Below are 13,571 nucleotides of genomic sequence, written 5' to 3'. Positions count from 1 at the left end.
TAAAACTTTAAAACGAACAGAAATTATTCTGGATATGAGGGGGGGGGGGTGCCTCTTCTCAAACCCTCACTCTTTCGGCTAAAGTTTGACTTTTTTCACAATTCTTTAAGAAAGACTGCTCAGACACAAGGGCCGTTGAACTTGAATGAGAAGTATGTTTAAAGAACTTTATGAAAGAAAAACATCAATACTAATTTGGAAGTTAATCTGTATTTGGGAAACAACTATATTAATAAAAAAAAATCCCATTAAAATATTCCAACTTTTTGACTTATTAAAAATAAATACTGAAACAATTTGGTATGTCCTAGGGTGGCTCAGCTTGGTAATACGGGACTCAGAGATCGAACCCACCTGTAGCAACACATTGCAGGGCCGAGGTGAGGACCTTAATAGTGAAGAGGCGTCGTTAATCCGATACAAATACAATAAAAAAATAGGTATCATTTTAGGCTTCAATTCAAAGTAACAAAACCCAGTGACCACACAACCCCTCAACACATATCTCACCAACCCCAAACACACTGCTCCCCGTAGAAACTCCCCACCCCACAACTCTCAATTTCATAACCTTACAACCGCCAACTCTTCATTAGTCGAAATTATAAAAATATTTCCATGTTTATATCCAAGGCCTAGCTTTCGGCTTTGGCTGTGGTTAAAATTGGAATATTAGCAATTTCAAAACAAAACACAGCCTGTACGTTTTCCACCAAAGGTTTCAAGAGTTTTTGAAATTATTTCATCGAAGTCTTTAAGAGTTTGAAAATTACTTATTATCATTATGAGGAAGAGGGTAGGTGGGTAACGTATAATTGTGAGAAAAGCAAATTTAGTTTTCATATTTAGCTTAAAAAATTTTCATATACTTTAAAATTGCAAGGAAAGTTACATTTTCAAGGAGGCACACTTGTGCCTCTATAAAGAGGCGACCCACCACAATGTTAAGCGATTTCAGGTCCTAGAGGTCGCAGAGAGACGGCGGTAATCGCATTTTGTAGCCCAAGCTCAAACTAAGAAACTTGCAAAATTTCATCCTCCTCCGACTTTATCTTCATGGGGTAAACTGGGCCGGAAGTTTGGACCCTCCCACCACAGCCCCCCTTTAACGATGTCCGATTGGGCTGAAATTTAGAGGTTAAGCTTTCCTAGGGCCCGGGAGCTTATCCTCGAAATTTCAGCTCAATCAGATCACTCCTTCCCTGTTTTCAAAAAACCAAATATAGCCACTTAAAATTCATCATCATTTCTTCTTTTTTTTCTTAGCCACGCCTACAGGCCACAGTTGGCAACGGATCCAGTTGAATGAGGACTCATTCGAAGCAGAATTCGACCTGTTAGGGCCTTTTGATATTTTCAGACCGAAAAAATTATCCCCCGAATTTACATTTACGAAAAACCTTAGTTTTTTTCAAATAATACAGATAAACAGGTTAGACCTGCTTTGTTATGAAAATATCTGCGCGTCAATTTTCATAACAAAGCATGTCTAACCTGGTTATGTTTATTATTTGAAAAAAAACTACGTTTTCTAAAGAGTTAAAGAGGCTGAGTTACAAGGTCAACCTTTAAAACGTACAGGGATTAGGAGGCACAGTTGGGGGACTGTTAAAGAGGCTGAGTCACAAGTTCGAACCTTAAAACGTACAGGGATTAGGAGGCACCCTGTACGACGTGATTTGAGTATTCAGGAATTAAAAGCCTTAACACAAGAATGTTCAAGAGCGGGGGGTTTGGGGGCGGCAGCCCCCCAACTTCAACTCCTGACACGATCAGCTAACAGTTAGTCAAGCAATAATAAGTAATAAACTGTACAAAAACGTGCAGAAATTATGTGAAAAAAACTACGTTTTCTAAAGAGTTAAAGGGGCTGAGTTACAAGGTCGAACCTTAAAACGTACAGGGATTAGGAGGCACAGTTGGGGGCTGCCACCCCCAAACCTCCGCTTTCGCAGCCTTTAAATAAAAAAAAAAAATTAAACTGAAAGTAAGGAGCGACATTAAATCTTAAAACGAACAGAAATTATTCCGTATATGAAAGAGGCTGTGCCCTCCTCAACGCCTCGCTCTTTACGCTAAAGTTTTTATTGTTTAAAAAAAGAGTTGTGAGAAAGTCAAACTTTAGCGTAAAGAGCGAGGCGTTGAGGAGGGCACAGCCTCTTTCATATACGGAATAATTTCTGTTCGTTTTAAGTTTTAATGTCGCTCTTTACTTTCAGTTTAAATTTTTTTTTTATTTAAAGGCGGCAAAAGCAGGGGGTTTGGGGGGCGGCAGCCCCCCAACTGTGCCTCTTAATCCCGGTACGTTTTAAGGTTCGACCTTGTAACTCAGCCTCTTTAACTCTTTAGAAAACGTAGTTTTTTTCAAATAATCATCAGTAAAAACCGCAAATGAAATTGACTGAACAAACCCCCTCCTCGCCCGAGATCTTGCTTTAAAAAAGTGCCAAACTAATTTTGGAATTAAACCCTAATTGTTTGTTACAAATACATCTATAGTATTCAGTAACGGCAAGGTTATTTATAACCTTAGATAATTTTTCGGGAATATAGCCTGAGGCCTGCCTCGGGTCAGTCAAGCTAAAAAAAAAACACACAAAAAAACTGAATAACAAACGGGCAACCCCGTTTCTTTAATCTAAAATTCGCAGCTCAAAACACTACTGAAGTAACTTAAAGTCTAAAGTCTCGATGTATTTGGCTGTTGCTGCAGCAGAACTCTCAAGCAAACCTAGCCACATTTAAACGTTAATAAGGTAGAATCTCATAAATCAACAAACAACATAAATATAGTTTTAATTTACCAGGAGTAGCTGCACAAGTTTATTCCCTTTCAATCTTCATGCAAATGGTGCTTCTTTCCGCAAGTTACTATTGCTGCATTTGAATCAATAAATTAAAAGAAATTGAAACTACAACCGCTTGAAGCTATAAACTGAAATGTTTGAACGCTCACAGCGGGGTCGTTGTATTACTTCCCAAAAATTCCCCGAAATTCACGGAATTTTAGAGAATTAACTCCAAAAATAAAAATTCTGAGTAGGAGCAATATCAGGTAGCGTTTATTTTTTTCTACATAATGATTTGGTTTATGACGCTTTGTCATTTTGCATCTTCTCCGGTGTTTCAAATTCTCTTTCGGTTCCCCTCTCTCCCTATCCCTATGTTTTACTTCTGTTTTGCTTCAATCCTTAACAAGCTAACCTTATCTTGGCTCTTCGGGTCTTTATTATTTTTTCAACTACTTCAGTAGGCTAAAAATCCTCTTTCTTAAACACCCTTTCTATTACCCCTCTCTTTACTTCTCTGATTTTTTTTTCTCTCTCTCACTGGATGTTTTAGTTTTGTTTTTCTTACCCCCTCCCCTCAAAGGCTAAGTTTATGCTGGCTCTTCAGGTCTTATTTATTTTTATAACTGGTTTAGTAAGTTAAATAAACAAATTAATTTACAAGAGAAGCAATATAGATAATCATGACTATCAATAAGGAATGACCAAGTAACCTTTCTCCTGGGTTCACCCGTCTTTCGAATCCTGGACGCCCAAAATCAAAACATACTAAGAAAAAAATTTAGTTTTGAGGAATAAAGATTATAATTTATTAGGGGGCGGGTATATGATGGCAATTATTGTCTTTTAAATCAGCAGAAAAAAAATTCACGGTTTTTCAGACTTCAGTAATCAACATAGCAGGTTAAGCTTCTCTGTATTTTTTTTAGGTCATGCTCAAAATATACATTCTTCTATTTTGTGTACTGGGTGTACTTTGCTTAACACAAGAAGAAGCAGATGAACCAGGAGAAGATGACACGAAAGATGATTTAAGTGTCCTGGAATGTCCGCCCTTCCTTTTTAAAGATGCCACGCCACCAAGCCCTTGTATTTGTCACGAAGGACTTGATGACGATGCCATTTTCATCGAATGTAATGGACTTGAAGCACCAAAACAGTTGAAGCAAATAACAATGGTTAGTATTCAAATAATATATCCAGCTCGAACTTTTGGAAAAAAAACTGTCTGGGATGATTACAAGGGCCACACAGACGCAAGGCCGTATTCAAGAGGGGTGAGGTTACCGGATTCGACCCCCCTCCGAAATTTTGTCCGACCCTATACAGAAGTAAAATATACATATAAACCATTTCTTAGGCGTATTGAATATTTTTTTGTATCCCCTCCCTCCGAAGAAAAATACTAGATATGCCCTTGCACAGATGTGTCACTGATTTTGCCGTATCAGCCGTAAGCTGTCACATATTAATACGATCAATAACACGTGAGTATCTACATCAACCGGCAAGTTACACTCAACCGGTCCTAAGCAAAAATCCATGAGACATACAAACGATGAACGGTTTTTCTTTCCCCCGTTGCTTCACCAAGATGAACTACACTAAAGAGAATGCTTACTTTAAAAAGAAAAATACCCGCAAACAGAGAGTAATCGCAGGAAAAATAAATATTTCACTCAGTATTTGCTAAGTTTCCCTATTATTTTTGTGCAGCAAAACCACATGAGCATCCTCATTGCCAAAAAAGTTTTAGCCAACCGGAAATATAAAAAGACGCTAGAGACATACGGATACATTGTAGAGACAATGGTTAATAGTTAATAACAATTCCTTCAGTCAATCTAAGCCTCCTTTTTTTTATTGATATGCTGGCTGTATTTTATTGGACGACTAAAAAATAAAAAATAGAATCCCATAAATTAACGTATGTCACCAATGCAGAAAAATATAAAAAATCTTTTCCCTGGTATTATGGTTGTAGAAGAAGCTGCAACCTAGTAAAGAGGAACCACAGCCCATAGTATCCAAAAGTTGAAAAACGCGTTTTGAAACAAAACTGCCTGATGAGAAAAAATTTCCATCTGACGCTAATTAAGGAATGACAACTATTCTTTTCGCTAATCTAAAAAGTAAAACTTTAGAGCGAAATAAAAAGTGCACCATTGGAATCAGTATGGTCAAAAACCTTATATATGATAATTACAGTCCTCCACCTTGAACAACAAGGAAAATCACTTTTTGCATGGGTAGCCCTGGTGTCTGTTTTTTCTTATTTTTTTTTTACCAGGGCTAGTAGGTGACCAAGACATCATAAATATGTTTAATGGCTCATTCGAACGGAAATTAAATTTTATAGTACCTTTTTTAAGTGACCAAAAAGATTGGAGGGCAGGTGACTCCCCTACCCAAAAGGCTCCTTCCCCCCAAACCCGTCCGATCAAAATTTTGAAATAGCCACTTTGTCCAACATAGTTCAAAGGTCTAATAACTGGTTTTGGTGGAAGATATGACCCTCCAAAGTCCCTAGGGAAAGGGCTGTATTTGGTATCGGGTGTATCGGCACCGCACGTATCGGTATAAGGTATATTGGCATCGCGCATATCGGCATCGGGAATATTGGTATCAGGTATTTTTTTCGATCATAGTTTTATGCCTCCTATCAAGATTGCAGCTCTAGCTGCAATCATGGTTGCAGCAGTAGCTGCAACTTAGTAAAGAGTAAACCCCAGTCCATAGTAAACAAAAGTTGAAAAACACGTTTTTGAAAAAAAACTGCACAATGAGAAAAAATAACCATCTGACACTGACTCAGGTCTGGTGACCATTATTCCAGTTAATATTAAAAGTAAAAGTTTATTGCGAAAACAAATCAATGGTGATTTTGAAAAAAAAAGCCTGAAACCCCTCGAAAATGGCCTCAGATCAAATAGGAATCAGTAATGGTCAAAAACCTTGCCATAGGGTAATTAGATTCCCCCCACCTTGAACAACAAGGAAAATCACTTTTATGTATGGGTAGCACTGATGTGTCTATGGGTAGCACTGATGTGTCTCCTTTTTTTTTTTTTTTTTTTTTTTTTTTTTTTTGCTGGGGCTAGCGGGTTACCAGAACATTTAGAGAGATGTTTAATGGCTCATTCGAACGGAAATAAGAATTGCTACTGCCCCTTTTAAGTGATCAAAAAATTGGAGGGCAGCTAGCCCCCTCCCCAAATGGCCTTCCCCTAAAATCGTCCGATCAAAATTTTGGAATATTCGTTTTTTTTCCAGCATAGTTAAAAGATCCAATAACTATGCTTTTTGGTGATGACATTACACTCCATAGTCCCTGGGAAAACGGCTGTAAGGTATATAATTAGAGTCCTACAAAAACCAATAAATTTAATTAGAATAATAGAGTTCGTACTTCAGTCGGTAGAGCGTTGGACTTCGAATTAGGACGCCAAATGTTCAAGTCCTAATGGGTCTTTTTTTTTTAATCAATTAAAAAAAAAACTTTCCTAAAAATAAGTTTTTCAAAGAAAAGTAAAGGCAATTTTAAACTTAAGCTCAGCAGATACAAATACCTGTTAAAATTCAAACTCGAAACAACCAGAAATTACTATTAAAGAATAAATGAAACCCAAAACAAAAAGAAATTAAATAAATAATCATAGGAAAAAACATACAACGAGTAGGCTAATAATATAAATGAATAAATAGATCTTAAAGCGAGTAATGCTTAGATTGAATATTAATATCAAACTTAAAACGAAAAAAAAATATTTTCCTACTGAAGTATAAATGAAACTTAAAACTAAAAGAAATTAAACAAACGATGAATGCAAACCAACATACAATAGATATTAATATAAATGAATAAATATATCTTAGAACGAGTGAAACATAAATTGAATATGCAAATAAAGCTTGAAACAAATAAAAATAACTACAAACAAGAGTTTGGGTATCGCCTCCTCTCACTGCAGAAGCCTAAAACCTACTGCGTCATTGGCGCTTTACTGAAAACTATATGAGTCTTGAACAGTATAAAAAAAATAAAATTGAATACTAGATATATAATGATATTAATTGTTGAAAGATACATCAGTTCAAGATTTTGTTTTCACTGTAATTTTTGTTTTCATTTTCAATGCTGTAAGAACAGGAAAAGAATAAATTTGTAATGCAATTCGTTTTCAGTGAAGCGCCACTGACGCAGCAGGCTTTAGGTTTTTACAGTTAAAGGAGGGGGCAGTATCCAAATTTTGTTTGTAGTGAAACTATATTTGTCTTGAACAATCTTGGAAAGAACTAATAAATTAAACTGAATATTTGATATAAAATAATATTAATTGCTGAAACCTCATCAGTTCTTTTGCTGTAATTTTAATATTTATTTTCAATATTAAGTACAAAAGAAAACATTTGTAATATAATTCGTTTTCAGTAAAGCGCATTTACCCGTGCCCCAGTCATTTAAACATTTGCCTCTCAAATACTTGGACTATCTGTCTTGGCTTTTCTCTGTCTACAATTAGCCATGTCTTGGTGCACCCTATGCAACCTACTGCAAAATACTTGATAACTTCAATTCAAAATCAACGGATCCGTTGATTTTAAAATGAAGTTATGAAGTATTTTGCAGTAGGTTGCATAGGTTGCATCAAGACATGGCTAATTGTAGACAGAGAAAAGCCAAGACAGATAGTATAAGTAATTGAGAGGCAAATGTTTAAATGGCTGGGGCACGGGTACTCTTCGGGGAGCTTCATTTTTTTTCTGATAGTTTTAGGATAAAAAAAAATAAAAGACTTTTTTTTTACATTTTCTTTAAGTGTTTCGGAAAAAAATTAATTAAAGTTATTCGAATTTTTCAATTCATTGTTTCTTTTGGTTTCCATGATCTTCAGAGAAAGGGTTGTACGTTACTCAATTTGCTCATGGTTCCCATATAGCCTAGTATTTGTTATTGGGAAATATTCGGACTTTTTTAGGGTAGCATTTTTGCAGAGAGGGGGGGGGGTATTTTCCACGGGAAGATATTTAATGGGAATGAAAGTTTATGGGGAACTGCAAACGAACAGAAATTATTGCTTTATGAGGGGGCTGAAATATGACGGGCCTCATATAAAAATTTATGAGGGGGCTGCAAACAAACGAAAATTATTGCTTCACAGTTTATCTAGTATATATTGATAAAATGAATGCAAGCAAATCCACTGGTAATATTTCCTATGTTTGTATGATTATAGAACACTAGCGTTTTACTGAAAACACCCAGATGCCAGTATAAAAAACAAGAATATTGATTTAGGAGACAAAAGTGTGGACGTAGCCTGACAACAACAAACTAATCTACGAACTAATCTCGTATAACGCTTTTCATAGTATTACACCAGCTGTAATATCAGTAACTTTCAGTGTACAATTAAAATTTCCTTGAAATTTAATTATAAAAATACATGCTGTTTTAATAATTGCAGTCGTTGAACAGCATACACAAATAATGGATAGATTTATAAGGTAACTTCTAGGTCTCAACAGCTATAATACCAATAGTGAGTTATATACAATTTTGAATTGTAAAAAACAAGCTTTACTATTACTCGAAATGAAGAATTCAAATTACCCTCCTCAACACCTCACTCTTTACGCTAAAGTTTTTTAGTACTTTTACAAGAAAGCTTCGTATCGTTCTAATTAAACAACCCTTGTGTTTCAGGAGTCGTTCCTAAAGAATTGGGACAAAATCCAAACTTTAGCGTAAAGAGTGAGGTGGTGAGGAGAGTTTTTTTCATACTATCAGTTGAAAAAACTTGTTTTTTTATTTAATTTCTGATGGTTCTTTAAATAATATCAGGAAATCTGGTCCCAACTCCACGGAGAAATCCCTCTTCCCACGAATATCATCTAGGCAATTCAATCTCGGTGAAAATGTATCCCGGACAATTACCCTTAACAACTCCACGCGTAAAATTGAGACGGAAAAGAGAAAGCAAGACATATAAAAAAAATTTTGTATAGGAATTCTGACAAATTCCCCCAGTGTATAATTTCCCCTGACAAGTTCACCCCCTGGAAACTTCCCTCCCTATGGAAAATTCTCCCGCGGAAAACGCCCCAGCAGAAAATTAACTTAATGAAAAAAGACTTAACTGAATGAAAGTTAAATATTTGAAATCAGCATAATAAGCCGATTTCTTTGATATATCTATTGGTATAAAATTCTGTTTTTTAGAGTTTTGGTTACTATTGAGCCGGGTCGCTCCTTACTTACAATGCGTTACCACGAATTGGCTGAAACAGCTTAAAATCAGAAGTTATATAATCAAGCTCATTTTTTTTCATTTATGCTTTATTTTTGTCATGGTTTTAGTCTGTCATAAGGCAGAATTGAAGGTCTGTTCCCAATTTTGAAAGATTTATTGATGGTAGCTAGTAACTAGATGATGGTAAGAAATGGGCAATTCAAATCGTAACGAATTACCTAAGTTAAAAATATCTATAGACTATAAATTTAAATAAAAGGAACTAGATGGCACCGATTTTATTTATTTAGTTTTTTTTACATATACTTCAGTTGGCGATCATCTTTTACCCATTCTCTTAATTATTCACTCAATAGTATGGATGACATCTATACAATTGCTGCAGTTAATTTAGATCGGTACATTCTTTGGATCTACTAGGGAGGGAGTCCCCCCTCAAAGTATCTTGTGTAAAAAAAAAGACGTAATAAGAACTACGGAAACCCTAGAATTATGCAGCGTCCAAATTACAAATTCGCTAAATGAGATAATTGCGATTTTTACGACTTTTTTTTCCTCAAAATATTCGCAAAAGCGTAAGTAGAATCTACACAAAAAAAAGCTAGTATCCTTCCCAAAACTGTGTCTTAGTCCCTTTCCCCGTCCCAAAGAGAACAAGTTTTTGAGCATGTGAGCACACCCTTAAGTATATTTAGTTAAATCTTCCCCTTAAGGTCAGCATCCTCTGCCTCCAACTCTTCGTCCGGTTTAGGTTTTTCTTAGGGGAAGGGGAAACTGGAGTCAATGGACCTTTGCAGCCTAAGTCCAGATTTGGAATTGTAAGAGTGCCTATATCAATAATTATTCTTATGAAAGCCACATATTTATTCTTATAATCACTCCAACTAGAAACTCGGCCGACGGCGGATAGACGCCTTGGAGATAAAGGAATCAACCCTGCCTCATTTGATACGGCAACTACTTGGAGGAAACGCCATTGAGACAATTTTCATGCGCAATAACAGCATCAACTCGGTTGACTCAACAGCTTTTGCCGGTTCTGAAAATCTAGCCCAGAGAATTGACCTTAGCGCCAATAACATTCAAGATTTTAAATTTGAAATGTTCAACCAATTTTCTGAACTGACTGTTTTGAATTTGGGAGAAAACAAGTGAGTATATGCATTTTCATCTGCAAAATTATGCTTAATTCGACACGAATTCGAAACTTCTGTTGGGTGACGTAACGTAAAGCGACAAAAATAAAAGAAAAAAAGAGAAAGAAAGCGTGTCTTTTTGACTAACTACAGGATTGCCCACATACATCTAAAGAAGACTTAATTGTACCTTTTACATTTTTTTCTTTTTTTCTTTTTGTATCTTTTTTTAATTTTATCTTTTTTCGCATCTTCTGCGATTCTCTTAAAATTAGTTGACTTATTGTTCTTTAATATCTATATGTAACACTTAAATCTGGCACGAGGTCTTGCAGAAGTCACAATAAACCGGGACCTCAAAACCTATAAGACTCTGCGATTACGAGGAACGGCATAACCATTGAAACCATCCCTATGAAACAGTGTATCTACCCCCTACCCTCAATAGAAAGCTTTTAAATTTATAGTAGCTAAATGGCATAAGGAAATGCCCCGATAACCTGAATATTGCTACTTGAATACCTCCGATACAGAGAAAACATTGCCGTTTTTCTATATAAAGTTACTAATTTAATAGAAAAACAAGTAGGTCATACATACAGGAAAATAATTTAGGATGTTACGACAGGAAAATGGTCGAAAAACAATTCACACTTCAAATCAGGTATGTACCCAGGGTGAGAGGGAGTTTTCTACCCAGTGATCAATTCAAAATCTTAGGGTCTAACCGTAATTTCCTAAAGTATTCATATAATTAATTTATGTATGCTGTTTGTACTAATCTGATCTAAAGTCCTCCCCCCCCCCGCCAAAAAATAAATAAAAACAACACTTTACCTGAATACTGACCAATAGTCGACCAGAAATAATTCTATTCCTTCTTTAGATTTATGCATAAATATTGATTGTTTGTATTGTAACCTTTTGATTGTAAGCATGTGACAACCAACAATTTACTGAATGTAGTAAAACTTTATTCTGAAAGGGTATCCACGTAACACTAGTCCCTACTTAGAAAAGTTAATGTTGTTATTGTAATTCAATGTAAATTTAGATATCTCAGAATCTAAACATTTTGGAGGGGAGGGGATGAAAACAGTAAATATTGTTGAATGTTTGTGAGTTTGTTTTTTATTTTATTATGTAAATATTGTTGAAATGTTCATTTATGTGTCATGAGTATTGACTATCCTATTATTTGATTGTTGCTATGGTATTGTGACTTTTTCTTCTGTGAGAAAATTCACCCAATTTTTGAAAAAGGGGAGAAACATACCCAAAACGTCAAGCAACCTTGATGAAAATCGCATCATCAGATTCAGCATATCAGAGAACCAGGTTTCAAGCTCCTGTCTACAAAAACGTGAAATTTTGTATTTTTGCCAGAAGATAGATCACGGATCCGTGTTTATTTTTTTTTAGTTTTTTTTTTCTCCCAGGATTGATCATGTCGAACCCGTAATCTTAGAAGACCGACAGAGGACTCATTTATTCGGAAATAAAAAGTTCTAGTACCCTTTTTAAGTGACCAAAAAGATTGGAAGGCAGCTTCTACTCCCTCTTTTTCCCAGAGTTGTCCGATCAAAACTTTGAGATAGCCATTATGTTCAACATAGTTGAAAGGTCCAATAGCTATGCCTTTGGGGATAATATTACCCCCCCCCCAAACACACACAGCACTGGGGAAAGGGGAATAAGTTAATCAAATTACCCATTGTTTACGTATAGTATTTATTATTGGGGATTACACAGAGATCTTTTTCTTCTTTTTTTTTTGGGGGGGGGGGGGTCTACAGTGAGAATTGTTCGTGGGAAGAGAAGTTTTCGAAGCTGAGCCTCCCAGGAGAAATTTTACACGACGGGAATTGGCCAGAATCCCTTAAAATACTTTTTATTTGTCTTCTTTTTCATTGCCGACTATAAATTTAACTTGTGGAGATGTTACTGGGGAAATTTTCAGCGGGGTTAGAAATGTCTGGTTGGGATTTCCATGGGGGAGGGGATTTTCCTCGGGATAAATTCTCTATGGTGGAATTTTCCGCGGAGCAACTTTCCACTGGGAGTGGGAGGGGGGGATTTCCGGAAAAAAATTTCCACGGAGAGGGAATTTCCGACATGATTTGAAAACAATCAAAAATGAAAGTCTTCTTCAAATGAAAGTATGCTAAGGAGAATTTTTCGGGCGGAATTGGCAGTCAAGAATTTTCCTGAGGGATTTTCAGCGAGGAAGAAATCGTCCGGGGGAAATTTTCCAGGGGGAGTATTTTATGTGGGAATATTAAAGAAGGGTATTTTTCAAAATCTAGAGAGGGGGAGGGGGGCCAAAGCCTTGTTGTAGATAGTAGGGATGATATTGGTCAGACTTCCAGCCAAATATTTAACATTACTTACCTCTCTTTTAATGTGTTTTATTTTTTATTAATTTTTTTTTATTACTTAATCTGTTTTATTTTTTATCCCCAGTATTTTCTTGCAGACTAACTAAAATCACATCAGCAGGTCAAATTCAGAATCTACATGTATTATACTTGTATATGAATAAAATAGAAATAATTGAGTCCGGTGCATTTAATTTACTGGAAGGATTAGAATACTTGGATTTACGTTGGAATAATCTCAAACAACTCTCGCTTGGAGCCCTGACAGTTCCCAGCCCTAGATGGCAGCTAAGGATTAGAAATAACGAGCTGCCTACTCTTGAAGGAGCATTTCAAGGTACTTTACTTTTATTATACCACCTGTTAAATGGTACTTGTTAATTCTACCATGACTGGAATAGTTAGAGTTAAGCACAATCGGAGTAACAACTATAAAATCACTCGAGGCTCCACTTACAAATATAAGCAGGTAAAAATTATTGCAATACCAATATATTTTTTTTTCTTCCTAAATATAAAACCGCAAAATTTATACAAAAAAAAGAAGAAAAAGTTATTCTCTGCTCAAGTTCTTGAATTTACATCTGTGAAAAACCCGACGAGGTAAAAGTTGCAATAAATATACTTTTTTCAGTTGGGGTGACTCCTTAAAATTTCTCGAAGGCAGCAACAAATTTATGTTAAGCGTGTTTTGAACTGAAGATTGTTTCTAAAGTAACTTAGCCCACAGGTTCCCTTCCAGTAACTACAACAGTTCTCCAATCTCAAATCATGTTACAGTCTTTAGTAGTTTTATCAAATACGAAAAATACTTAACAAATGCAAAAGCTCCTTCATTTGTCGTCAGAGATGTTAATCTGACTAAGTCCATTTTCACATTCTAAGGCTTTTGCGTCAATGTATTTGATTGATGGTTTCAACATGGTCCTGGATGGTATCAAACAGTAGTAACAAACTGTAATTAAGGAGCGGACCAATAGTAACCAAAACTCTAAAACGAGAATTTTAATAGTA

At 35.7% G+C, this 13,571-nt stretch overlaps 2 protein-coding genes across 4 annotated transcripts in view; one reads left to right on the top strand and one right to left on the bottom strand.

The window, feature by feature from the left end:
* LOC148942198 (protein HID1) overlaps positions 1–13,571 on the bottom strand; it is a 116,232-nt gene that overhangs the window by 33,541 nt on the left and 69,120 nt on the right. The gene's annotated exons all lie outside the window — the stretch shown is intronic.
* The window catches only part of LOC148942199 (oplophorus-luciferin 2-monooxygenase non-catalytic subunit-like), a 34,655-nt gene that overhangs the window by 16,860 nt on the left and 4,224 nt on the right, over positions 1–13,571 (top strand). For both annotated transcript variants that reach the window (XM_089102866.1, XM_089102867.1), the window contains exons 2-4: positions 3,719–3,967; positions 9,932–10,194; positions 12,656–12,894. In XM_089102866.1, coding sequence (XP_088958992.1) covers positions 3,722–3,967; positions 9,932–10,194; positions 12,656–12,894 — 748 coding nt within the window. In that variant the 5' untranslated portion in view covers positions 3,719–3,721. The remainder of the gene's footprint in view (positions 1–3,718; positions 3,968–9,931; positions 10,195–12,655; positions 12,895–13,571) is intronic.

The sequence above is a fragment of the Artemia sp. Qi Xiang Cuo genome, chromosome 17 (assembly GCF_049724085.1).
Source record: "Artemia sp. Qi Xiang Cuo chromosome 17, ASM4972408v1, whole genome shotgun sequence".
Taxonomy (NCBI): domain Eukaryota; kingdom Metazoa; phylum Arthropoda; class Branchiopoda; order Anostraca; family Artemiidae; genus Artemia; species Artemia sp. Qi Xiang Cuo.
Note: the sequence above shows the minus strand (reverse complement) of the source record. Positions and strands in the feature narration are given on the sequence as shown.